Source organism: Myxine glutinosa, chromosome 1, assembly GCF_964187855.1.
Source record: "Myxine glutinosa chromosome 1, kmMyxGlut1.1, whole genome shotgun sequence".
Classification (NCBI taxonomy): Eukaryota; Metazoa; Chordata; class Myxini; order Myxiniformes; family Myxinidae; genus Myxine; species Myxine glutinosa.
In genome coordinates this window covers 252,600,801-252,628,561 of record NC_136261.1, presented here as the reverse complement: position 1 = coordinate 252,628,561, position 27,761 = coordinate 252,600,801, and the positions used below count along the sequence as shown (strand labels likewise).

The 27,761-nt window shown below is 41.1% G+C and overlaps 2 protein-coding genes across 3 annotated transcripts in view; one reads left to right on the top strand and one right to left on the bottom strand.

Moving 5' to 3' along the window:
- LOC137436355 (NTPase KAP family P-loop domain-containing protein 1-like) overlaps window positions 1–19,343 on the top strand; it is a 73,514-nt gene extending 54,171 nt beyond the window's left edge. For both annotated transcript variants that reach the window (XM_068130061.2, XM_068130070.2), the window contains 2 exons: window positions 4,966–7,064; window positions 18,615–19,343. In XM_068130061.2, coding sequence (XP_067986162.1) covers window positions 4,966–7,064; window positions 18,615–18,893 — 2,378 coding nt within the window. In that variant the 3' untranslated portion in view covers window positions 18,894–19,343. The remainder of the gene's footprint in view (window positions 1–4,965; window positions 7,065–18,614) is intronic.
- A 5,779-nt stretch (window positions 19,344–25,122) lies between these two features.
- The window catches only part of LOC137438768 (ankyrin repeat and SOCS box protein 2-like), a 142,217-nt gene continuing 139,578 nt past the window's right edge, over window positions 25,123–27,761 (bottom strand). Inside the window, exon 11 of the mRNA XM_078786009.1 lies at window positions 25,123–26,050. The gene's annotated coding sequence lies outside the window, so the exon portion shown is untranslated. The remainder of the gene's footprint in view (window positions 26,051–27,761) is intronic.

The following is a 27,761-nucleotide window of genomic DNA, read 5'->3' as shown; positions in this document are numbered from 1 at the left end:
GGACAGCCAGTTCTAGGAAGAGTTTGGGTAGTTCAATATTCTTTACATTTCCTAATGATGGAGTTCACTGTGCTATTGGGAACTTTCAACACTCTAGAAATTGTATTATACCCTTTCCCAGATCATGCCTCCTAACAATGCTATCTCGGAGTTCTAAGGACAGTTTATTGGACTTCATGGTAAAGTTTCCTCTCTGACATGCACTGTCAACTGTGGGAACTTATTATAGAAAGGTGTTTCTTTCTAAATCATGTCCAATCACTTGAATTGGCCACTGGTGGACTCCAATCAAGTTTTAGAGACATCTCAAGGACGATCAAAGAAAATTGGATGCAGCTGATCTCAATTTGGAGTGTCAAAGCAAAGGGGTTGAATACTTATTGACTCGAGACATTTCAGCTTTTCATTTTAAATTATTTTGTAAATGTTTCTTTAAAAAAATTAATTCCACTTTCACATCATGAGGTATTATGTGTAGATCAGTGGCAAAAAAATTCTGAATTTAAACCACTTTAAATTCAGGCTATAACGTAACAAAATGGGAAAAGAGTCAAGGGGTGTGAATACTTTCTGAAGGCACTTATATTCTGCAAAATGTGTCACTAAATCCTGTATTTGTTCTTTTGTTCAATTTCGTAAATTTCGTCATTTCGTAAAACTTTTCGTAAATTTTGTTCAATTTGCAAATATTTTGTTCAATTTCGTTTCTTAGCAACATAATTACAGGGGATCAAAACCGGGAATAGTTAAATGTCCCTGTACATTGATGTTTATGCTGATGTGATCTTGGATACGAGAGGGCGCTCGTGTAAGGGACGGAGAAAGGAGCAGAGGAGAGAGAATATGGTGGTGATTGAGTAGAGCCTGGTTATTGTACTGTTGTGGTCCGGATCTGATTTCTTACAACCACAACATTAGGATTGGGAAAAGTGAATCGGGGTAATAAATATCATGAGACATAATTGAGGATGACAAGGTCAAGACACGGCTGCTTCCAAAATAATTTAGTGACAGGTTAATTGAAGTTGTATTTCCTGCTTCTTGATGCATTTAAGAATTTCACTGAAATTTTAGTTTATATATACAGATGTAAAATGTAAAAAAAAAAAAAAATTTGAATTGTGATTGGATAGAGCAGCTCTCAGTTTTTTATGCCTCCGCGCCCGAAGGTATTATTTTTTCTGGTTGTCCGTCCATCTGTACGCACGTCTATACGTACATCCGTTCATCTATATCTATATTCTATATATCTATATATATATATATATATATATATATATATAAAATTATAAAATTGAAATCTTGTGTGTTTGTGTGTAACATTCGATCGGTCCGGGGGCGTGGCTTACCCCTTTGAGAGAGTAGTAATATCCACCATTTTATTAACTCGCATAGCTTTGAGGCCTGTTTTGTAGGCCCGTGGTGTCTTGCTCTCTCTCTCAGTTTTATTTCAAATCAAATTCGATATATCATTTCATTTTTCACAGTCGCTAACATAGTTTTAGACTCGGTTGAAAAAAAACGGGAAGAAAATCCGATGAAAGTTTCCGTTTATAGAACGAAATGAATTCTGAAAGGCTTGTATCTTCAAGGCCATTGAGTCTATCTCACGCCTTTATCTTCAATCTAAGTCGCCATCTGATTTCATTTTTATCGATGGTTTTAGACTCGGTAAAAGAAATAATTGAGAACATTCACGCACACACGGGAAATTGCAGAGATATATTTTAAAAATCGCGCCACGTTGATATACGAAAATACACCGCCTAAAATAACAGGCATACAGTATATATCTTTGTTATTTCATTCAACATTATTACCCGGAAGTAAAATATGTTTCAGGAAATTACCGAGAGATATTTCTTCGATTTTTTTTTATTATTTATATGCGCATACACTTTAAATAGGTTTATTTGAAATCTTTAATTTTCACAATGTAATTTATTTGTCATTTGATGATCGGCAAAACGATAGCACAAACACAATACTATTTGCAGGAAGAATGTCGTATCAACCCTCTGACAGCGCTACGGATGCGGACAACGAATCACACCTCACGTCTATGGACGCGAATAGCAACATCCGCACGAATCAGTCATCAATGATTTTCATTGACGCGCCTGGAGGCACAGGGAAGACGTTTCTTATTAACCTGATTCTCTCTAAAGTGAGAGCGAGTGGAGAAGTTGCCCTTGCGGTGGCCTCATCTGGCATAGCTGCTACCCTCATGCCTGGTGGAAGAACAGCGCACTCAAGGTTCCAAATCCCTCTGACACCGAGGGAAGATGGCGTATGCAACATCGATAAAAATTCCACTATCGCAGACCTCTTTCGAAGTACAAAACTCATCGTGTGGGATGAGTGTCCTATGATCAGGAGAGAGAGTTTCGAGGCTGTGGATCGCACGTTGCGTGATGTATGTGACAAAGACGAGCCTTTTGGAGGGATCTTGACGATATGCTGTGGTGATTTCCGTCAACTTCTGCCCGTGGTGAAAAGAGGGTGTGATGCTGACGTTGAGAATGCGTGCATAAAGAAGTCCTACTTATGGCAGAGCTTTGGAATGTTTCACTTGAGAACTAATATGCGACTGACCGACGGAAGTGGGCAGTTTTCAAGATTTTTGCTCGACATCAGCGAGGATAGAATCGAGAAAAATGCGGAAGATGAGATAGATTTGCCAGAGGATATACTGCTGACAGCGAGTGGGCTCGATGAGTGCATCGATACCATATATCCATCATTCGCCAATCCGATGGAGGTTTTTTCAGCAAGGTCTATATTAGTGCCCCTCAACGATATGATGCGAAACATCAATTCAAGATGCATCACAAGGTTCCCTGGTGCTAGCAAGGAGTATGCTGCGTTCAACAGTGTGACTGAGGGTACTGGTGCGACGCACTTCCCAACGGAATTCCTAGATTCCGTTGAAGTCTCGGGATTGCCGCCGCACAACCTCGAGCTCAAAAAAGGATCCCCTATCATTTTGATGCGGAACTTGGACCCTCCGAAACTTTGCAATGGGACGCGCATGATTGTTGAGGACATGCTTCGAAATATTATAGTTGCGAGGATCATAAGTTCAACGTTTGAAGGCGAAACTGTAATGCTCCGTCGGATCCGACTAAATCTGTCGGAAGCTGAGGATATCCCTTTGCAGCGCTGCCAGTTCCCGCTAAAATCCTGCTTCGCAATGACGATCCATAAGGCGCAAGGGCAAACTATGGAGAATGTGCTGGTCTACCTGGAGAAACCGGTCTTCCAGCATGGTCAGCTGTATGTGGCGCTCAGTCGAGGGAAGAGGAAAGAGAACGTGCGAGTTTATGTAAATGGAAGATCGTCGACAAAGAACATCGTCATCAGAAGTGTCCTCTGACAACAAAATCGTGGTAGTCCACGGGTCGCGTGTTTTTTCTAATTAAAAAAAAAAAAAAAAAACGTGATCGGAGATAAGGGCCGAAATCACGTGTCACAGGTAAGTGATTTAGAACGCTGGAGAGGTGAGCCTTATGGCTTGCTGGCCCAAATAATCTCCCTGATGATGTCCAGCGTTCGCTTTAGTTCTATTCTCATATCTATTCAAACTGACATTGACCCAACGGGTCATGGGTCGTCTAGTACGGGATAAACCTCGTTTATCTTAGCAACCACATGTCTGATTTGAGACTAAACTCTCAGGGTAGGAGCGACATCCATGTATAATGTCTTTATGATAATTGTTATGTGATACGACACGTGGTATGACAGCCATCTTGGATTAAACGCAAATAATTAAAAAAATTATTTCTCTGAGTTTTAAACGCAAATAATTAAAAAAATTATTTCTCTGAAACTGCTGAATGGAAAAATTTTAAACTTGGCTCATTGTCAAATACTCCCAATGGGGAACAAAAGTATAATAATGATGGCATCATTAGTGAAGTGGTCATCAGACATAAATGTTTTCATCGAATTCCTAATCCTAAAAGTCTGAAATTGCATTCACATGATCTATGACCCATTTGTATTGAAAAATTAAATTTATGATGTCATAGGTCACATGGTTTTGCAGCCATGTTTGATTTAACCAAAAACCTTAAAAAAACATGTCCCAAACCACTGAAGAGATTGATTCGAAACTTTACATATGTCATCGACTAGACATGGCGTTTTAAAGTGGATCACGAAAACGTTGTCGGTCACATGGTGTAGCAGCCATATTGGATTGAAGGAAAATATTAAATAATTATATTTCAGAAACCTCTTACCCGATTGATGCAAAACTTTACAAATGTCATGAAACACCATTGCTGTGTATAGTTTGAAAATGATGACATCGTAGGTCACGTGGTTTGGTAGCCATCTTGGATAGAAAAACGAACCTTATCCGATTAACACAAAACTTCACAAACATGATCCACTACCCATACATATGCAGAGTGTACATTTTTATTGTCAATTGTCACGTGGTTTGGCAGCCATATTAGTTTGAAAGCCACTATTAAAAAAAAACCTTCTCCGAAACCGCTTCACGGATGGATGTGTAACCCGTCATGTCTGGTAAAAATGTGATACTTGAGAACAGCTGAAGGGATTTAAATCAGACTTGTTTAGTTTTAGGCCAGTCAACGAGGGCATCTACCTGTTGTCATGGGCAGGGACTACGCGGAGGCATATTGGCGACACAGTCCCATTGCTCTAGTTTAAAGGCTGACTTTAGTTTCAATATACACCATTTTTCTCCATCTTTCCTTTGAAAATAATACATAGAAAGTATTAACATGTCAATTTTGAAATGTTGCAGCTATAAAATCTATCAGTTTACTTTATCATTGCAATATGTTCTGTTGGATACGAGTTATCAAATGGCTCAACTCGCAGATTCTAAATATTATGACTTAACTTTATAATTACTCTACCAATCTGTTATTAACTACAACGTACTTGCTGTTTAACATAATTTCACTGTTTTTATTTTTGCTGCAGAAAATCTTAAAGGATTGGAGAAATGGCCAAAAAGAAGCAGTGGATTAGTCTTTCTGAAACTCATATTTCGCATGCTCTTCTTCATTCCCGTGACATATGAAGGAAAAGAAAAGAAAAACTCTCATTTCCTATTTGTGCATTATAATGCGTGGGAGTTTGCAGGGAGTGATCGCCTCTGGGCAGGAATAATCACCACACTGGTCGACCAAGTGAAGAAAGAAATTGGTTCTTTTACTACGAGCACATTCCGGACAGTGGGCCGCAAACTAAAGCGATCAAAAGAAAAGCCTAAAAGTGAATGGGAAGCCAAAAGATTTCTTTGTTTTACATTGTGGCATTTCACTCTCCTATTATTTATTTTTGCAGTTTGTTTTATTGTCATGTTAATTATCTTGGGCTTTCCCACAAAGTATGGTGGAGACATTGTGTCTGCTTTTGAAGTACTTGGAATGACTCTTTTAGGTCCGCCGACCTTGTATTTTTTCAAAAATGTGGGAACGGCTTCAAGAAATATCATTATATCGCAGAAGATGCAGATTGAGAAGATGTTAAAAGGAAAAGACAACTTCAAAAGTGAGCTCGGTTTTATGCACGAAGTCAAAAAAGAGGTGGAGACCGTTACACAACTAATGGGCTTTATTGACGTTTTTGAAGGAAGCCAGACTGTTCTTGTAATCCTTATACGAAATCTCGATCGGTGCTCTCCAGAGAATATCGTGAGCATTCTTGAAGCTCTCTCCATACTGCTGTCTGAACCAAACTCACGATTTGTGTCAATATTTGCAGTTGACCCTGGTGTCATTGTCAATTCGATTAAAAATGCTTCCCTAACATCCATAATGTCACCACTTAATGGGTATGAGATCTTGAACCGAGCAGTGGACTTTCCATTTTGCATTCCAAAAATGAGCATGAGCACGAAGAGAGCGATCTTGAAGCAGCTGATAGAGGGAAAATACGAATCAAGTCAACTCACTGAGGTTCTTCTTGTATCAGACCACAAAACAATAAAACCTTTCAGTTCTTCCCATTCAGAGAATGAATTACTTTTAAAAGAACAATCATCAGGTGCAGGACAATTCATAAACAAAGCTTTTCAGGAAATGAATGAATTCAAGTTTAACATCTATATACCCCAAAATATGTTACTGATGCGTCGCATCATAAACTGTATTGCATTGACGATTCGCTACATGAGCTTGCAGAAGGAGTTCAACCAATTAAAAGAAACAATTTCTCCAGAAATTATCGTTGCCTGGACTATGTTGTCCACACAATGGCCAGGCCGACTCACTTGGATTCTACAGTGTTTAGAAGACGAAAAACAGAAACTGGAATTGCAAAAAAATGACCCCGATCAAGAAATTAAATCACAGATAGAAGATCATGAGCAGGAAATAAAGTCACAGAAAGAAGATCATGATCAGGAAACAAAATCACAGAAAGAAGAACATGAGCATGAAGCAAAAGCACAACCAGAAGATCAGGAGCAGGAACCAAAATCACAAACAGAAGATCATGAGCAAGAACCAAAATCACAACAAGAAGATTATGAGCAGGAACCAAAATCACAAACAGAAGATCATGAGCAGGAAACAAAATTACAAACAGAAGATCATGAGCAGGAACCAAAATCACAAACAGAAGATCATGAGCAGGAACCAATATCTCAACAAACAGAAGATCATGAGCAGGAACCAAAATTACAGACACAAAAACACGTGCACACAGAAGATAACAAACATGAGGTGTATCTCAAAAGAAGTTTTGAAAAATTAAATAAAAAACAATTGTGGACATTCTATGAGGACAGCATAAGCCGAATGCATGGTATTAAGACTTTTGTGTCTGAACTTTTTGTATTGGACGGTGACCCAGAACGCTTTGAGAATTTTCTCAAGAAAGATTTCAAAATCACAGTTGACCAGGCACTCCTGCTGCAAAAGTACACGGTGAATCTGGATCCATCTATGAAACGTGAGATGGAGAAACATCTCAGTATGTTGTTGATGTCAAAGCGAATGATGGAGAATAAGAAAAATCACATTCTGACCCCCATTGAAACTTTTGACATGAAACCCAATGACATCATTGAGGAGGTAAGAAAAATTCACATCACCCGAAAAGTGTGAAGTTTGTATTAATTTTAAAAGAACTAAAATAAAACATGACAGCCTTTATTTTATGATTTCTGCTAAATTTATTCCACTTTACATAGAATTTGGTGCATATATATTGTCGCGCGATTGCCCCTCGGTAAAGACCGGGGAATCACGGATGGCCAAAACGAGCTTTAACTCCGAGGCGACGATCAATGGTGGATTTGCTATACACGCACAGGAGGAAGGAGGGAAAGAGGAAGAAGCGGCGAGATTTACCTGACACGATCTCGCCGGGCAGTCTTCACCCTGCAGGAAATTAAACTCACACTAAACAGAATTTATGTACAAAAGAACAAGGCTTTATTGCCACGGATGCCAATAACAAGAACGCGCCGGTAATTAAATGTCCTAAATCGGGACGTCCCCACACAGATTTCAGATACAAACAATGGAAGGATGAATCAAATAAATCGTTGTTTTGGCATGTCTTATCTGTCTGGCAGTCAGGTCCGTTCAGGCTCGTTGTTCAGGCCCCGAGCATGCAGTCCGGGCACGGCTCCGATCCTTGGGAACTGCTCGGCCGTCGGTGCGACCAGGCCTCGATGACACCTCTCGCTCGCGCGCTGCCGTGCCAACGTCTGCCGGTGCGTGGCAAGCCTCGCGTCCCCGCGCGATGAATAACCAGGGCGGATGATCGTCGGCACTCAACAGGCAAAGGTCCACATGGGAACAAGAAGGCAAGAAGGGAAGAGAAAGGCGGAGGCGAAGATGGGCAGAGGCGAAGGGGCGAAGAGAGATGAAGGAAGAGAGGGTCGAAGAACAAAGAGGTAAAATGTCGATCTCTTCTCACTTTTATCAGACGTCCTCTGACGTCAGCTCTCTATCTCCCCCAATCAGTGCGTCGTTTCTTGGTGGTCTTTCGTGCCTGCTCACATCACCGGCGCTTCTCCCCCAATCAGCGACCTGCTTCTAGGTAGTGGTTTTGCGCCTTCTGCACTGATTGGCCGTGGTTTCATCGGTCGGTGGCCAATCAGTGTGTCGCTCCTTCACCTTCCTTACCCCCAATCACGGGGAAGCTTTCTGCCCCTCCCCTGACCAATCACACGTCCCTCCCTACTCTCCAATCAGTGCTCTGGTTGTTGCTCGCCCCTCCCCTGTCAATCAAGAGTCCTTCTGGGCGTGGCTATTGCCTGCCTTGCACGATGTCTGCTTGCCATGGCGCCATTGTACGCGGTCGCTTCCTGCTTTTTTTCCGGTCAGTCCTTATGGCGGCGGGGGATTAATTAATGTATGCACTAATGGGGCTAACTAATGTGTGTGATGTGCTGTCATATGGGACAAAGGGATGATCACCAGGTCTGACAAATAGGGGAATTAGCTTAGTCCCTAGTCTACCTATCACCGGATCATCCTCGTATGATCAAAGGTACACACTTAATCCGACATTCGGGCTAACAGAACTTATTACATCGAGATTCTCTAGCACGACAGACGAAGCACCTACCTATGCAGATCTACCTAAATCTATATATATGCCCAACCCACCGACATAACAATATATATATATATATATATATATATGTATATATATATATATATATATATATATATATATATATAATCGTTAGATTAAATAAGACGCGGACGTAGCTTCAGGACGTCGATCTTTAATTGTCGACAAGCTTTCGACCAACAAAGGTCTTCTTCTGAGTCAGCCCCAAGTTCAACGGAAGGTGACTTGGTGAACGGTGACTTCCATTGAACTTGGGGCTGACTCAGAAGAAGACCTTTGTTGGTCGAAAGCTTGTCGACAATTAAAGATCGACGTCCTGAAGCTACGTCCGCGTCTTATTTAATCTAACGATTATATACTCAATACAAATGAGACGCCCTGCTCGTACTTTGGAGTTTCTACTATTTCTTACAGTTATATATATATATATATATATATATATATATATATATATATATATATATATATATATATATATATATATATATATATATATATATATGTATATATATATATATATATATATATATATGTATATATATATATATATACTGTATATATATGTATATATATATATATATACTGTATATATATGTATATATATATATGTATATGTATATATATGTATATGTATGTATGTATGTATATATATATATATATATATATATATATATACATATATATATATATATATATATACATATATATATATATATATATGTATATATATATATATATGTATATATATATATATATGTATATATATATATATGTATATATATATATATATGTATATATATATATATATATGTATATATATATATATATGTATATATATATATATATATATATATGTATATATGTATATATATATATACATATATACATATATATATATGTATATATATATATATGTATATATATATATATATATATATATATATATATATATATATATATATATATATATATATATATATATATATATATATATATATATACAGTCATCCCTCGCTATATCGCGGTTCACTTTTCGCGGCTTCGGTACATCGCGGGTTTTTCTCGCTAGTATATGTAAAATTATATCGCGGATTTTTCGCTATATCGCGGGATTTTTCGGTATGAATGTATTTTTATATACTATTATTTTAAATATTTTTGTGGTAAAATAAGCATTTTCTAGCCTAAAAAATAAAAAAACGTAAAATAATAAGAAAAATACAGTATTTAAAACATATTACAAGAAATAAAATACTGTACATAGTGTACAGTAGAAGAGTAGACAAAGAGACAAAGAGTCGTGCGTATGGAAAACGCAGATGCGGCAGCTTCCACTTGCGCGAGTTACCCACGTAATGGGTAACTGTAATGCTCTTTCTGGCTGTGCAGTACATTCATCATCGTCATCACCTTCATCGTCATCAGTACTGCACAGCTAATTCATCATCATCTTCATCACGCAAGTTGTAGTATTGAAGAGCCGGGGCTCTTGCTTGATACGGACGAAATGACGGGCAAGACACAAACTCGTCCGAGAAGATATTTATTCTCAAAACCAACTCGGGAACACTGAAAAGCCCGTTTATCGGGCTGAATTATAAAGCACAACCAGAAACCGAAAGCCACGCCTCTCAAGCGTGGCGTGCTTGGTGGTCACGTGATCAACAGGTGTAGCTGATTATACCCGCACGCGCGGCACGCTTTGGCGGTCACGTGACCAGCCACTCTGGCGCCGGGGATCCCCGCCGGTGACGTCACCGGCTGGAGCAAGGAGATTCTAATGCTGGTCTTGCTTGGGGAACCCATGGGTCGCTACAGTATCTTCAATGGTGAGTACCCATTAGAATTTTATATGTTGTTAAAAGTGTTTAAGAGTATAGGAAGTGTTTATAAGAGTATGGAAAAGGTTAATAAGAGTGTGGGGAGGGTCATAAAGCTTTAAAATATATATAAATAATAAAATAAAAATATGGTCGCTACTTCGCGGATTTTCGTCTATCGCGGGGGGTTCTGGAACGTAACCCCCGCGATAAACGAGGGATCACTGTATATATATATATATACAGTGTATATATATATATATATATATATATATATATATATATATATATATATATATATATATATATATATTTGTTTGGTTCCGAAGCCACAAGAGAAATTGTACTCGATTTTTGCATCTATTGATGAAAGGAAAAGCATCCGTTCGTGTGTGTGTTATAACCGACGTAGCTGCTAGCTAATTGTATTAACTGGGAATGATAGGCACCCGAATCCTCTCATCCACAAAACAATAATTGTCATTTTGAAAGTGTCTTATTGGTTGCGGCAACAATACAAAACCACCAACAGAATAATACATCACTTGATTATAAAGCTACAGATCATGGTGATGACAGGTTAAATGAGAACAGAACATTGAGATACCGATTTGTGACTGCTAGAACAACACAAGAGCTGTACATCAGCAACACAGATATATTTGTGGCACCAAGTTTCCAGAGAAAACTGTGTGACTGTCTATGTCCTGCCTCCAGACCAAACACCATTTTGTCGATGGCTGTCAGACATTAGAGAAAGAGAACTCCAGAGAGGTTTTACTTGCATGTTGGATAGGCTAATGTGGTGATGAATTTCACAAACCTAACCACCAATTCATGTCCCCAGTATTGTAGGATATACGAGTATATCATTTTCATCATTGAAATGTATTCCATTCAACGAGCAAAATAATTGTAAGCATTATAATTATTGGTAATTTGCGATGGACTTTGCTAAATAGGATATTCCATCAGAGTATCAAAATGGAATTCCATTACACAAAAATAACGGCCTTATTTTTGTATACAGAGGCAAGGATCGTGAAAGAGCTGGAAAACTGAATGTATCTGAATGCAAAAAAAACAAAAGGAACAGGAGAGAGAGGGGGACACCAATGGCAGAGTTGAAGGACAATCTAGGAGACTTGGACAAGCAATGGGTGTGGGGAGGAATAAGGAATATGGGAGGATGAATGGGGTGCGCAAGATTAATACAAAAACAAACTCTCAGTAAGGAAAACTTGAAATTTGGAAGGGATGCTGGCTTGGAGGTTTTGGTGGGGGAGGGTGGTGATTAATGGAAATATAAAATATTGTTATGAATTTTGGGGTCGTGATATATAGATTCAGGTAGGACTGTATATGTAGGTGCTCCGATGATCGTCGGTAGAAAGAACCATTTCGATGTACATAAGTCAGGGACCGAGCCCAAACGTCGGATTAAGTGAATATTTGTCCCGATTACGAGGAATGGGGCGTGTTAACTAGTGTAGGGATTATGTTAATTCTCCTGTGTGTGAGACCTTGTGATCATCCCGTTGTCCCTTATGGCACCACACATAAACACTAGTGAGGAATCCCACCATTAAAAGCACCACACATACTAATTAATTCCCCCCCACAATAAAACCAACCGGAAGCCAGGCATCAATCACCAAGGCTAACAACACTGCCTGGTTGAACACACCTCGCTCAAGCAGGCCGAAGAACGCCCCGGAGACTCGTGATTGGCTAGGGCGGACCAAGAAGTGACTCGCTATTTGGCGGGAGTTGACCAATGGGATGAACAGAGTAAGGAAGGACTTGTGATTGGCCAGGGGAGGGTCAAGAAGCTGCCCGCGGATTTGTGAAGAGAAAGGTGCAAAGGGGCATCACGCTGATTGGCAGGGCGCGCCAATGATGTCAGAGGGCGAACTCCATGTGATAGGTGGAGAGCGAAGACAGTAGTTGTGGCCTGCGGGCATTGGTAGAGAGAGACAGATAACGTCACGAGGGGTTGATGAAAGGTAGAGAGAAACCGATATTTTCCTCTCTCCCCCCCTCTCTCTGCCCTCTTGTTCTGACCTTCTCCCTGCACTGGGTGTTGCCCCTTGCGTTCTTGGCACTGGACTCTGGCTTGTTGGACAACGACAGAGGGTGGAGAGACGGTGGAGCGCTGACTATTGTCCTCCCCTGCGTTCACGTACGGGACCTCGCGAGCGATCGTGCGTGGACGCGCGGCTTGCCGCTGCGGTGTACGGAGGCCTAGCAGCGTGGGAAGGGGCGGTTCCCGCCAATGACCGGGCGGTTCCCGCCAACGCACTGGACGAGTCAACGATCCCTGACGAGACCACGAGTGAGTCAGAGCTAAGTCACATGACACGGTTATTTTCAGTTATATTCTTCCCTCGTGTGTGTTATACGCCTGGTGTGGGAGCGCTCCATTTTAGGAACATTATTTAGTAATCGGCGCGTTTCCTTGTTATCGGGTTCCGTAAATATATCCTTTTATTATTTTTCTCTGTACATTTTAACCCGTATTCCCGTTTGAGTTTATTTCCTGCAGGCTTTGAAGACTGCCCAGCGAGATCGCGACAAGTAAGCTCCAGCTTCTTCTTCTTCGTTCTTCCTCCACGTAGATATAAAATCCGCAATTATTTTTTGAATTTTTATAATTTATTTTAAAAAATTTTGTCCACAGGTTGAGATCGACACAGCCGAGCATACATTGCGCTCGGCATTCGGAAGTGAAAATTTTTTGTCAGAGGTGTCGAAATTTATAGTCGATTGGGTGTGCGGGACACAAACTGAAACAGCGCGTCGTGAAATTTAAAATCGTTTTCTGAGGTAAAATAAATACGCGCGTGGAAAACGACTTTCTCACCGCGGATGGAGGAAGTGAGTGATATGGAAGAACGGGTTGGGGATGCTGAAGGCTCTGGAAGTGGCCCGAAGATAGCGGGTTTGGAGGGTCGTGGTGGAACTTCCCCCGTCGCAGAGCGGAGAGCAATGGGAATGGACCCGAACGCTTTCCAGGCCATAATTGATCAAGTGATGAGGGGAATGAATGAAAACATGAAGGGAATGGAGGAGCAAATGAATGACAAAATGGATGGAATGAATAACAAAATGTATGCTCAGTGAGCGATTGGAAAACAAAATGGATGAACAAAAGATTAAAATGAAGGGAATGAGTGAGCAAATTAATTCTCAAACCGGAAAAATTGATGGATGGATGAATGAGTGAATTGAAGGAAGAACAAAAGAATGGTGCCGATGGGGCATAGGAGCAGGGAATTGCAACAGAATTTAAATTAAAACAGGAGGTAGCATGTGTGGAGGTGAATGGGGAGTGTCTATAGGTAAATGGGGAGTGTGCGAATGTAAATAGGAGAGAATCAAATTTAAATGGGGAATGTTTGCTACATGAAGGCCTGGAAGATTATCGGGTTGGTGTGGATGCCGCAACACACCAACAGGGGGTAACAAGCTTGGGGGTCCGTGTGATGGAACTGGACCGGGTGTATATGGATGAAAGCCTGTTGGGGCCAGAACTGATTGGGGATGGGGATGTAAATGATTTGATCCAGCAGCTGGAGACCTGGGACAACACCATCGAGGGGGGAGGTTGCTCAGGTCCAAGGGAGCCTGGAGGATGAGGTGCGTCAGTCCGTGGAAGATCCCCAGGAGGAGGTTGAGGTGACCGAGGGGACCGTCACCACAAGCCGTATTTGGGCACCAGAGGCTCCGAAAATGGATACCCACCAGGGGGAGTGTTTTGGCTCCGAGCTGGATTCGGACATTGAAGAGTCGGGAAATAGAGCCTCGGAGAAACTGGTCCCTGTAGAGAATTTGGAACAGCTGCAGGGAGGGGCAGAACAACCAGGGGAAGGGGTTGTTACCTGCAGCTGTGGTTGTTGGACACCCAAGGCTAAATTTTTTTAAATAAAATCCAAAATTACATTTCAATGGGAATTTGATTTGGAGCAGCCGTGGAGGGAGTTGGTCCCCGGGCTGTGGAATTCGGATCAGGAGAGGTCATTGGGGATGGCCTAGGGGAAAAGTGGCCCCTTTCGAAATTTGGTGATGCCAGCCAGCTGGGGAGCTGGGCTGGCGAGATTTGGACGTGGGTTCCGACCATGGGTGTCATGGTACGACCTGGGCCCTAGGGGGGGTCTGGTGGAGTGTGGCGTCCCTTGTCCATCGGGGCGCCAGCCGAGCGGGTGTCTTGCGCCAGCATCGTCACTGGACCCTGTTGGGGGTTAAGACCTCCAGGGGGTGCGAGGTGGTTTCTCACAGGCCTGGTAGGGGGAGGTGTTGTAGGTCGTGCTTTGGTGCGTATATTTGGTATATATATATATATATATATATATATATATATATATATATATATATATATATATATATACACAAAGAATTAAGTTAAGCACCCCTACACAACGAATTAAGGTAAGCACCCCCTAATATATATTCTTTGTGTATATGTATACATTGGCATATATTCTAAGGTATGTGAGATCAAATAATGATTGGTATGACATTAGCAATTATCCATTGATGAAATTGAGTGATCAAAGTGAAAAAAAGTGATTGGTTGAGTCAGTGATCCGATCACGTGGGTCCTACAGACGTTATTGACGCAAAGATCGCTAGAGGTCTTCTCAGAACAATGACTGTACGTTAGAAAACATAAACGTCATCCACACTGTCCGTGATGGACCTATAGCTCCATACTTAAATTGAGGTGAAAATATGCCTAAAATTCCCAAAAAATTTCACCTTAAATTATTCAGAATAAAATATTGAAAACGGCATGATTGTTATGTTTTTATGTGACCATAATATCACTTCTCCAGAAAATATAGCAATATCATGGGTATATTACACTGTTTTGACGACAACAAACTTGTAATGTGCGAGGTTGTAAAAAAACGGGGGGGGTGCTTAACTTAATTCTTTGTGTATATATATATACACAGACTTGACATTTAATATGGAATTTTTTTTTTCTTGACTTGGGTTTCCTTTCTGAACTCAGTATATCAATCTCGTGAGTTTCTTTTATGCTTCGGTGATTTCTTTGTTAAAAGAACCATGTCACTGATTGTCTGTCGCAGCAAGAAGTCAATAACAGGATTATATCACAGCTGGCGTGACAAAATGTACGGACAGGTACATTTGACGATTGGCTTCACAATCGGGTATATAAGGGTTGTTGCGTTCTGTATTTGTGGAAAACAACTGCTGCACGTCCACAAAGGTTATTGCCGCTTCCTCTGGAGATGGTCCGTCAACTCGACAATGCTGTTTGTCATGGAGTGGTGGCTTTACGAAATTCCGGCATGAAACAGCATGCTATTGCTCGGCAGTATGGCATCACTCAAGGTCAGATGTCAAAGATCGCGAAACGGAATGCTCAGAGGGGTGTCCCTACTCCAATATCGAGGCCAGGACGTCCCCGCAGAACCACAAGGAGGGATGATCGCCAGCTGCACCAGTTAGTCCGCAATGGCCGTACCAAGTCAGCTAATCGGCTTAGGGCTGAGTGGCAGCAACTGACAAATGTGCCTGTATCCAGAAGGCTGGTCAACCAACGACTGGTTCAAGCAGGCTATCGTGCCAGGCGTCCCCTGAGAAAGCCACGCCTGACAATGAGAAAGCCACGCCTGACAAGACAACACCGCCAGCGCCGATTGCAGTGGGCCAAAGAACACCGTCAATGGCAGCTAGGACACTGGAATCACGTGATCTTCAGTGTCGAGTCTTGATTTCTGGTCTATGGTCAAGATGGCCATGTCCGAGTGCGCAGACAAGTGCATGAAGCCTACAACGAACATTGTATAGTGCCAAGAGTCCAAGCTGGAGGTGGTGGGGTGACCGTTTGGGCTGCTTTTCATGCAGGGGTAAAAACTGACCTGGTTGTTCTGAATGGAAACCTGAACCAGTTCAAGTACAGGGCCATTCTGGAAGAAACATTGCTTCCATTTGCTCGTGCAGCCTTTCGAGGAAACTTTGTCTTCCAAGATGACAATGCATGGCCTCATCGTGCTTGCATGATCCAACACTTTCTTGCTGACCATGGTGTAGAGCATTTATGGAGTGGCCTGCCATGTCCCCGGATATGAATCCGATAGAGAACTTGTGGGCAGAATTAACGCGTCAAATCGACAACTTGGACCAGCAGCCGACCTCTGTGCATGAATTGCAGCAGGCTATTGTCACTGCATGGCAAGCGATTCCTGTCCAAACCTTGGCAAATCTCGTGAACAGCATGCCTCAACGTGTACGTGCTCTCCTGAATGCTCGTGGGGGTTGCACGACGTACTGAACTGTAATTTTACTGTCCGTAATCGCAGTCGTAATTTAACTTTTATTTTTGTTCAAAAACAATTTGGCTAATGTGCAAAATAAAGACATACTTCTGGAAAACGTACAGAAGTTTAACACAGTACTGTCCGTGAATTGAGTTCAATATCAGTTTCCATCACTTTCAAGGATCAATTTATTTGCCTCGAAATGTCAAATGTGGTTTTTGTTTCTTTTAAAGGTCACATTAACAAAATCTAGAATAATTTCAACATAATTCCAATGAACTTTTGGTTCTGAGTCAACTTGAAAAGTAAGTTCACCCCCACAAAAAAAATATTCCATATTAAATGCCAAGTCTGTGTATAACTGTATATATATATATATATATATATATATATATATATATTGTAACGTTTATGGGGGGTAGCCAATGAAATACCTTAGGGCCAGGTAGGATTGTATAGGGCAGTGTGCTCCGACTGTCGTGAAGAAGAAGAAACCTCTAACTTAAGTCAGCTCCGTGTGTTTGGATTAAGTGTGACGTATGGCCATATGGAGGGTGGCTCTTGTGTTATGTAGCTTAGGGCTTAGGGTAAATTCCCTAAAGGTAAATTACCTTTGTGATTTTTTTTCTTGTTCCTTATGACATTACACTACACACACTACCAGCCAATTGAACGGCACGTAATTATAAACATTAAATAAACTGACCGGATACAGACATTTGAACAATGCCACTGACACCGCCTGCCAAGTCATCACAAGGGCACAGGAGGGGCGTGAGGCCCCACCCCGAGTGGTGATGATTGGTCGGTACCATGGAGCGATGAGATGGACTCTTTGTTTGGAGCACGCGCAGACATCATCGGATGACGTTCAAGACCGGGGAACAAAAAGGCTGAGGACGCCATTTTCTCTGCTCTCTTACGCTGGGTTCTGTTTGTGTGCGGTCGCAGTTCGTGCTCGCTCTTGGCGGTGGCATTCGCACGCTCGCTCTGTTCCTGGCTGCGTGGAGGAGCGGAAGCATCCTTTCCCTCATTCGTTGGTGCTGGCTTTGTGACAGCTGTGTGCGCCTGAGAGACCTCAGTGCTTTTTGTAACGAGGGCCTACTTGCTTCGTGCTCGGCGGCTGGCGGTGAATGGACTTCGTGCCAAGGCATGTGTTTTCCTACGCACAGACTCGGGCACCCGTTCGAGGGCCGACAGGGTTTGAGGACCGCTCAAAGCTGAATACACACAAACACATTTATTTTCCATTTCTTTATCTCCCTTGTGCTGTTTTACGAGTCTGTGTGGGGTGCCACAATTTGGGAATTAGTTTTACCGTGCATTTCTGTTCCCTGGCATTTATTTTATTAAACCCTTTATTTATTGCATTTTTATTCCGTGCCTGTCTTGTTTAATCGTTCGTGGTTCGAGGAAGCTCCAGTGGAATCCGTTCAGGTAAGAGCCCTGCTGACCTGCACTCCTGCATGTGTAAAGAATAGCCGCCATTGTTTGAGTGAACGCCTCGGAGTTAAAGCTCGATCGGCCACCCATCACCTTGGAGGATCTTAATCCCCCATTGAACACGACAATATATATATATATGTATGAATATATGAATGAATGACCGTTTTAAGGCCATTTTCCCCGCTAGAGCGGGGGTTAGCCTTGCGGGCCCCATGTCAACCATGGTTCCCTGTTTGAGGCAATGTTTTTATATATATATATATATATATATATATATATATATATATATATATATATATATATATATATATATATATATAACATTTTTTTCCTTTAACTGTTTCACTACAGGTGTGGCAATTTGTTGAGCGTGTGGATGGATAAAAATGAGTCGAGCTTGTTGCTAATTCACCTGTAAATACACATGTGCTTATTTCCAATTGACCATAATAACATCTTCATTGTTCTCCTGCAGTTAAGTAATCTCGACCTGAATGAAACAAACATAGAAAAATACAAGGAATGCATATGGGATCAGCACATCAGTGGAAAAACGCTCCTCTACAGCTGGGAAACGGAGATCTGCAAAGCCCTAAATATCACCGATATTTCTGACTGGGCCAGCTTCCGCTCAAAGTTCCCCATTGGTGAAGGTCTTGTGACCAAGGCGATGCAAAGCAGAATGAAACAGCTTGGAGCACCTGCCAATTTGCACTCAAGACATCTCAGTCGAGAGGTTTTGGATGGAATATAAGAAGGAAAAAAGCTGTGGTTGCAATGGTCATTGATTGGTAACTGCATCATGGTCATGGTAACTCCATGTGAATGGTCCAATGCTATCATCATCATTTGAAAAATTAGAGTTCTCCCTGCTATTTTTGATTTTCAGAAGAATGAACTTCCAACTGACAATGCCACAGCTGTGAACAGGGCATACGGTGTCGTGGGTCATGCCATCATCTATAAGGGATGGTGAGCTATTTTATTATGATTAGCAAGTGATAATTAGAACAATAACGAGAATCATATTTCTAGTGACACTGGTGTATTATGATGCAAATAATATTGTTAAATCCACACATGAATAATATGCCAAAATCTACACGAGATGATCACTTGCATTTATATGGAGATATATTTGACGTGATTTTGTACTTTCATGGGAATATTGTACCTGATATTGCCAATAAATTGATCAGATGAATTGCTGATGAAGGTAGCATCGAATGGCAAACAATGGTGTCGAAGAATTATACAATGGGAATGTTGTACAACATCGGTGAAACCACCTTCCCAAAGCTCCAGAGAAGGCCCACTACGCTATCAATATATTGATGGCCACCGAACTCAATTGTATTGATTAAATATAAATTGGGCAAAATATGTATGATCACCACCACTCCCATTCATTTCTCAAATGCAATAATTCTGGAGAATTAAACCTCAGAAAATTCCAATAGGGATAATTGATAACAGCCCGAAGGAAGCTGTATCAGTCTTTCTTTGGTCAACCAATATTTGGCTATGTCCGTAAATCCGTAAAAATGAAGAAGAAGAATCTTTCTAACCCACAGTGTTTAATTCAAAATTAAGAAGAAGAAACTTTCTAACCCACAGTGTTTAATTCTACAGGGCAATTCTAATGGGTTCTAAATGGTCATTTTAATGGCTAATTCTAAAATGTTTCTAAAGGGTAATTCTAATGGGTTCTAAATGGTAATTTTAAAGGCTAATTCCAAAATGGTTCTAAACGGTAATTCTAATGGGTTTCGTTCTTTTCTAGGTCTTGCCTATTTCATATTAAAAATGCCAAACTGGACCGCTTCCTTCAGACACGGGTGCGAATTTTTACTGTCTATTCTCCAATGTTGCTCCCTCTGCTTTCTCAGGCCTCATCCCTCCCCAGGAACTCCAGGATGCATTAATTCTCCCAGTTCATTAATTCTCCCAGTAACCTTCCAGGTTATACTTCCAAAATCCAGGTGGACTTCACACCGCAAACACACCCAGGACTTCAAGCAAGCAATGCACCACCATCTCTTATTATCCACAATTCTGACACATGATCTTTATTACCCCCCATTAGCATTTCCTAACTCAACCATTTTACTTTCTAGTTTGGTGTTTCGGTCTTTCCTCTTCTCTTTTCCTGTTTATTCATTCTCTTGATCTTTGTCCCACTGTCTGTTATGACTTGCTTTTCCATGAGCGTAGGTCCTTTAAAAAATATTTTTTTAAAGACCGGCACAGTGATAGCCTAGTTTTCATTGTTAGCCTTATCTAACAATCAAGTACGTTTTTTGACCTTACACTCCTAAGGTTATGGGCCAAAAAGAATGGTTGTTACTGGCCTGAGCTCCAATATCTCTTGACATGCGGAAAGTAATTGTGATCGTAGCATTTTGCAATTGTAATTTTCTTGCCTAGCCATAAAACATGCTGCTTTTCCACAGAAGGCAAAGAGTTGGAGGACCCGTGCCCCAGTGCAAGTATCAATGTCTCACTTTCAATGTAAAGCATAGTGAACTAGAACGGCATAGCCAACATTTCGTGGAGAGGTTGGGTGTGTGCCAAGGCCAAAATGATGAGATTTTGGTGAAGATCCGCATAAATCATTTTAAAGTGTTTCTGCACAAAAAGCGATACATAGCACGATATCTCAAAAAGTTGTTGACGGATTCAGACAAAACTTGGGTGGACAAGTTGGGCTTAATAACAAGAGCAGTTGGGTATAAGAGGGTGCACATCAGTGTTTTTGTGGATTATGTTTGCCTAGTTTGCCGAGAAAACCAGGATAACAAGCATTACGCCTGGGTCGCCACGGTGAAGTGGTGTGAGTTGACAAAGTGGAAGACGCAGGAAACGTGGAAGAGTCGATAATATTTGCGAGTGGGTTGGAGACACACCCACACACCAGACTAGAAGTTAGTAGTTCGTTTATTTTTAGAGATATTCCACTCACAAGGTTCAGACATATATGGTGGCGGCCATCTTGGATTTTGACGTGGTGACCCAATTTTCAATAGCGTTCTTCCTTATGCCTAGATACACCCACACACCAGATTAGAAGTTGGTACTTCGCTTATTTTTCAAGATATTCCACTCAAAAGGTTCAGACATACATGGCGGCGGCCATCTTGGATTTTGACGTGGCGACCCAATTTTCAATAGCGTTCTTCCTTATGCCTAGATACACCCACACACCAGATTAGAAGTTGGTACTTCGCTTATTTTTCAAGATATTCATCTCAAGGTTCAGACATACATAGCGGCGGCCATCTTGGATTTTGACGTGGGTTGCACCCACACACCAAATTAGAATTCGGTCCTTCGCTTACGCACGCATGCATGCACGTATGCACGCACGCACACACGCATGGACGGACGGACGCACACACGGACCAAGGGGAAAACCAGTCCCCCTTTCGCTCCGCGGTGCGACGGGGGCAAAAATCCCCTTCTCCGCCATTCACTTGCACATGTGAATCTACCTTCCAACAAGTAGGTATTGAGGGGTTGGGTATGCGAGATTTGGAAGCAAACACAGAATTGAGATATTATTCGGCCTTCTCACGAGCAGAGTCGGCTATGGTGCTATTTGAAGTGAGGGATGGGACAGATGGAGAGCATACAGGTTATAGACAGACTTGACATGGCACCACCAGGTTTTAGAAAGAAGAAGGAGATATGTTTGAGAGGTTCAGCCTTGAGGATGGATAGATGTTGTGTTCCAGCTCTCCTGAGATTGGGCACATACTTATTATGGGATCAGTAAACTCTCTAAATCTGTTTTACCATTTAAAAAAAAAGTTGTATGGTTTGTGTTTTCTTATTCATATTTTATCATATCATATTTTAAGTTTTATGGTTTGTATTTTCCCAGCAATTAATCTCGGGCATCAGAAAAAAGGTAATAGTCACCGATTGATGATCATAGTCCAACAGTTGGTCAGAAAGGGAATCAAAATGTTTATTGCAAACATAGTCAGGTTCACTATGTTTTTTCGTTCAAAATTTTGGTAGATTAGCAAAACTATACATTTTTGGAATATTCAGAGCATGAGGAATCCAAAAATTAATGTTTACATTTGCGTAGACACCTTTGCGAAAATGACACTCAGGACAGTGATGAAGATCTGCAAAAGCATATTCCTGAACGGTATAGACCTCGTAGATCCTGTGTATCGGACTTATAGTTCAATCTGATACTAACAAGGCTGCTTTCTTGCTTTATAAACCCATACCTATAACTTCAAAGGACTTGCAATATCATGTATTATGTAATACAGTTATATCTCAAATATAAAGACAATGGTTTTCAATTACCTTTGTTTGTTGCTTTTCTATAATCCTGAGCACTATTTTGAGGCCTTTATTGGATTCCTTGACCCAGAAAACATAGGATTATGTATATATAAATAAATAACCACCTTTAGAGGCCATTATTTCCCCGCAAAGCAGGGGTTGGCCTTTTTCGGGAACCGTGGTTGGTGTTTTTTTGGTCCCCTTTTTAAACAAAGTTTTACAGCCGGATGCCCTTCCTGCCGCCAACCATTTTTGCCGCCTTTAACGACAAGCAGGGAATTACCAGTGAACTGGTACTCAATTTGCCGACCTCGGAAGGTATGACAGGCTGAGTCAACCCCCCTGGCGTTAATTCAGCGATCGACCAGGATTCGAACCCAGGATCCTAAGCCAGCACCCTAGCCGCTAGCTTGGTGTTGGGATTAGCATATTTAATTAAGTCTCTAGGTTGACTAGAAGCCGAGATCGCGCAAAATATGTATTTTATGGCGGCCATTTTCAAAATCCAAAATGGCGGCCATGCAGGTGTCTGTGCAAATGCCAACATTGATTTTCAGATTCTCCATGCTCTGAAGATTCCAAAAATGTACAGGTTTGCTAATCCCAAAATTTTGAAAGAAATTATATTTGTTAACATAGTGAACCTGACTATCTTCATCACTGTCCTGAGTGTCATTTTCGCAAAGGTGTCTACGCAAATGTAAACATTAATTTTTGGATTCCTCATGCTCTGAATATTCCAAAAATGTATAGTTTTGCTAATCTACCAAAATTTTGAACGAAATTATATTTGTTAACATAGTGAACCTGACTAACAGTACAGTCTCTGCATTGAACCACATATTTAGGTTCAACAAATATTGCATATACAGTATATATATATATACTGTATAATATGCATCTATATATATAAACGCGAGTTGTGTGTGTGTGTGTGTGTGTGTGTGTGTGTGTGTGTGTGTGTGTGTGTGTGTGTGTGTGTGTGTGTGTGTGTGTGTGTGTATGTGTCCAGTTTTTGTGTGTCTGCGTTTTATTCAGAGATGGCTGAACAGATATTCATCAAACTTCCAGAGGTTCATCAGTGAGTTCCTGGGAGTGTATTAGGCAAAAAAAAATTTTAAAAAAGTTTTCGTTTTTGGAGTTAAAAAAAAAATAAAAATAATAATAATCGCTCGATAGTGCCGAAGCCTTTTTTAATTAATGACAGTGATATACAAGTACACATTCGCATAAATAAATACAAAACAATTATCAGACATTTGAATACAAATAAATCAAACCATTCCGGAAGTGTACGAATTTGGTAGTACGGCTTCTTCTTCTTCCTGATCGGCATCACACTTAACTCAGAAACGTGAGCCACATTCACTCAGAAACGTGAGCCACTCCCCTTCCTCTCCTGCCTCCCCCCTCCCCTTCAACCCTCCATCCCTTCCCCCATGCCCCCCCCCCTCTCCTGCCCTTCCCCCCCTCTATAAATATTCTTTCTGTTTGTACAATTTACACCGTCTCGGGTTGAGTTCATTTCCACAGGGAGAAGACATCGTCGGACCATGAAGGTAAGCGGCAATCTCTCCCAAACTCCTCTTCTCTTGTGTGATCCGCCATTGAATTGATTGTCGCCTCGTTAAGCTCGATTCCATCCGTGAACGCTCTGTCTTAACTGAGAGCCTTCCGCACGACAATATATATATATATATATATATATATATATATATATATATATATATATATATATATATATATATTCAACTCATTCATTCTTTTTCAACTTCCTTTGCCTAAAAAAGGGTGCATTTGTTCAATTAAAAAAGAAAAATACAGTATCTGTAATAAATAATTTAAACTTCACTTTTCAAGCAATAGTCATAAAGAGGTCAAATTGATTAGTGGCTAAACTTGCAAATCCTCCAGATGCAGTTGGAACTTGGCTGAAGTTGGAACATATAATCTACGATTTTAAAAATGATACAAATCTGAATTGCATTTAACTTTTATCTTCTGAAAGCAGCTGCCTAGCTGGTAAACATTTAAATTTCGACCTGAAAATGGCAATTTTTTAAAGGTGGGAGGCTACCTGCACCTGCCTGGGACGTTACCACCACCTGTGCTTAAGGAGCCTTCCTCGGAAGTGGAACATTGGTTCTGTTGTAAGCTCTGGGACAGGCTGCCGGATTGGGATTGGGGGGAAAGGGGGTGGGGGTTGTGGGTTCTTTCTGCCTTCTGGGTTGAGTTGCTGATTCTGCAATGCCTGGTGGAGGATACCGGCAGGCGGGATATATATTGCAGTCGGTGTTCCCACAGGATTTCCACCAGAAAACTAAAGGTGCAAACCCGGGTTTAGCACCTTTGGAGGCAGCCTGGTCATCTGGTGCATAAAAACACCTTCTCCGCGAAGTTTGTGACTGAAGCCACACTAAGCACGGGATTCCGGGAGGCCCTTCAGAGGCCACTAGTTTGCCTTTGTTGGTGTTGTCTGGAACAGTCCTTGTTTGAAAAGTTCCTTGAAGCACCTCACCCCTCTTTATTTTACTGTTAGCCAATCATCTGCGGCACCCCCATCCTGATTACATTTCCCCCATCTTCTTTCTTTGCTTTTACACCCAGGGGGACCCTCTTGGTTTTTGGGCTCGACACTTCCCATGGTGTTAAAAAAAAAAAACACTCATACAAATAAGTAAATTTCATCCTTTGTTTTTATATACTTTCTGCCTAAAATTACATACAGTGGTTTTTTTTTTAAAATAAAATTTCTCATATGACTGAGGTCATATCATTTTATGTATTTTTATGGATAAGAATTCCTGCTTCTAAGGGATCATCATAACAACCCTGCATCTTGATACAATATCAGGCAAGTATCATTCAAAAAAAAACAACAACCAATAAAGCTAAAGAAAAGTACAATAATCCCCTTCTGTAACCAATTATCACTTATCAGCAAACACTGAGTGACAAAGCTACAACAGACAAAATAGCACAGACAGTTTTGTTGTTTTTCAGATTGTACAAAATATAAACAGGCGTAGAAAATATGCACAAATATCTATGTCATACTTTTGAGCAGGAAACAAATTCAGCATCATTTACATGATTTTCTTTATAAGGATCTGACGAATGATTTGTTAATCAAGAAGAGAAAAATACTTCACCCATGGCAAATAATAAGCAAAAAGACAAAAATCAACAGGTAAATAATCAAAGCAAGGAGAAGGAGAGGAGATAGTCAGGGGTTAAATGCTGTGGGTTAAATGTTGAATGCAGTGTTGAACAGGTGGGTCTTGAGTGATGTTTTGAATGTGGTGAGTGAGGAGGAGTCTCTGATGGTGTGAGGTAGTGAGCATACACATGACACACAGTGAGTGACATAGGTGAGTCACATGTGAGCACACAGTGAGTGAGCAAATGCATCTAATATCAGGTCTGATGTAACATATTACATCACATGTGATCAGTCATACAGTTTACGACTTTTAACCTTTCACATGTGAATATCAGCAAGTTGGAAAAGTTTAAAACCTGGAGAGATTGAGCATAGATTTGATGATTCAACCTCGCTCGATAGCATCCTAGTTTTGTAAGCACTTTGAAGTCAGACTCGTTATTCTGAAATGACAAAATGTGTCAGCCAAAATATCAAATCCGCTAAGCATTCTGGGTAGAATGTATCAACAAGGGGGAATCATTGCTGCACATACCACGGATCAAGATTGGGGCTATTGGCATTTTAGGAAAAGCCTTAAATATTTAAATAATTTAATCATGACCCTGATAACGTTTGAAATTAGTGATTTATATATTTTTGGTTTGTTCAAGTTGTTTATTCATTTTAAAAGCCAATGATATATTCCATGATCCCAATTAACAACCCTTCCATCTCCCTGAATCTATCATATACAGCACATGGCTGCGAGTAACATCATTTACTGGGGGGAACGGCTGTGGAGCTCATGCAGTGCCCCCCATATGTTAGAGTAAAAATTTGTAATTTGTTCAGGGTGCCACCGATAAGTAGCTTGTTCTTCACAAAATATCAAATTCCTAAGCAGATCTTTGACATAATGGGATCTTTAACACACACCAACTAATACAGGCAGATAGGATGCCCGGTTTATTGTCCATCCGAGGGACGGAACACTCACTGATGCCTCACCCTGCATGCAAAACACAAAAATGACAGTTTCTAGCTCGGCCAAGACTTGAACCCAGACTAGATAGATCAGAGGTGAAAAGTTGTAGTTGCAAAGACACTTTGCAAAAGGATGTCAGAGAAACTGGACCAGAAGTACACAACCATTACATTATGGTGGACGATATCACAAAAAAGGTGTGGACGAATTACGACAAAACTTGGTGGACGAGTTGGGTAAGTGAAAAGAACAACCTGATTACATTTTGGTTCAGGTCGAATCCAGATCCGGCCTAGCAGTGGACAAAAAACGTACACTGGTCAGTCTGGCGGAGGTATGCTCACCACCGATTGCCGTTCTAGTTAAATTATTATTTTATTTTTTTTTAAATACAGAATCGAGGCTCATGCAAGAGCTAACACATTTAACATGAAAACATGCACAGACACATAAAACATACAATGAAGGGAGCGGGAGACAAGAGGGGAAGAGAGAGGGAAGCACAAAAGGACAACAACAGTAGAGAACAGGGACGTTGGTAGATCTGTGGAAGGGGGAGGGCTGGGGGAGGAGGGAGAGGGGGGTCGGTACACCGTATTAAGGAAATGAACACCACCAGGAATTTCAGGAAAGAAGTTGGGGATTGAAAGAGGTGGATTTGGGGTGTTTTAACGGGGGTAGAAAAGATGAGATTTTGGATGGGGGAAGATAAGAGATGGTGGTGAACAGCTGTTTTAAATACCGAGAGGGAGGAGTGAGATTGAAGAGAGTGAGGGAGTTTGTTCCAGAGGTGGGAGAAAAGAGGAATGAAAGAGTGAAGGTGAGCAGAGAGTCTTGATTTTGGTAGTTTAACCATAAGAGGGTAGCAGGCAGATATTGTGCGACCTGTAGGAATATTTGGGGGACAGAGCACAGACAGAACAGGGGGATCAAGGCCGGAGAGGAGTCGGTAGAACAGAGAAAGACCACCAACCTGCCTGTGGTGAGAAAGAGAGAAATGCCCTCAGAGATAGCTTCATCGCGGGAGATACCAATGATTCTGAATGCTTTGGTTTCAACAGCGTGAAGCCGAGCTAGGTGTGAGGCAGGAGCACCAGCCCAGAGGGGAGAGCAGTATTCCATTGAGCTGCAGATGAAAGCCTTGTATGTGGTGAGGAGCTCAGGTGTGCCAAGGAAATAATTCACAC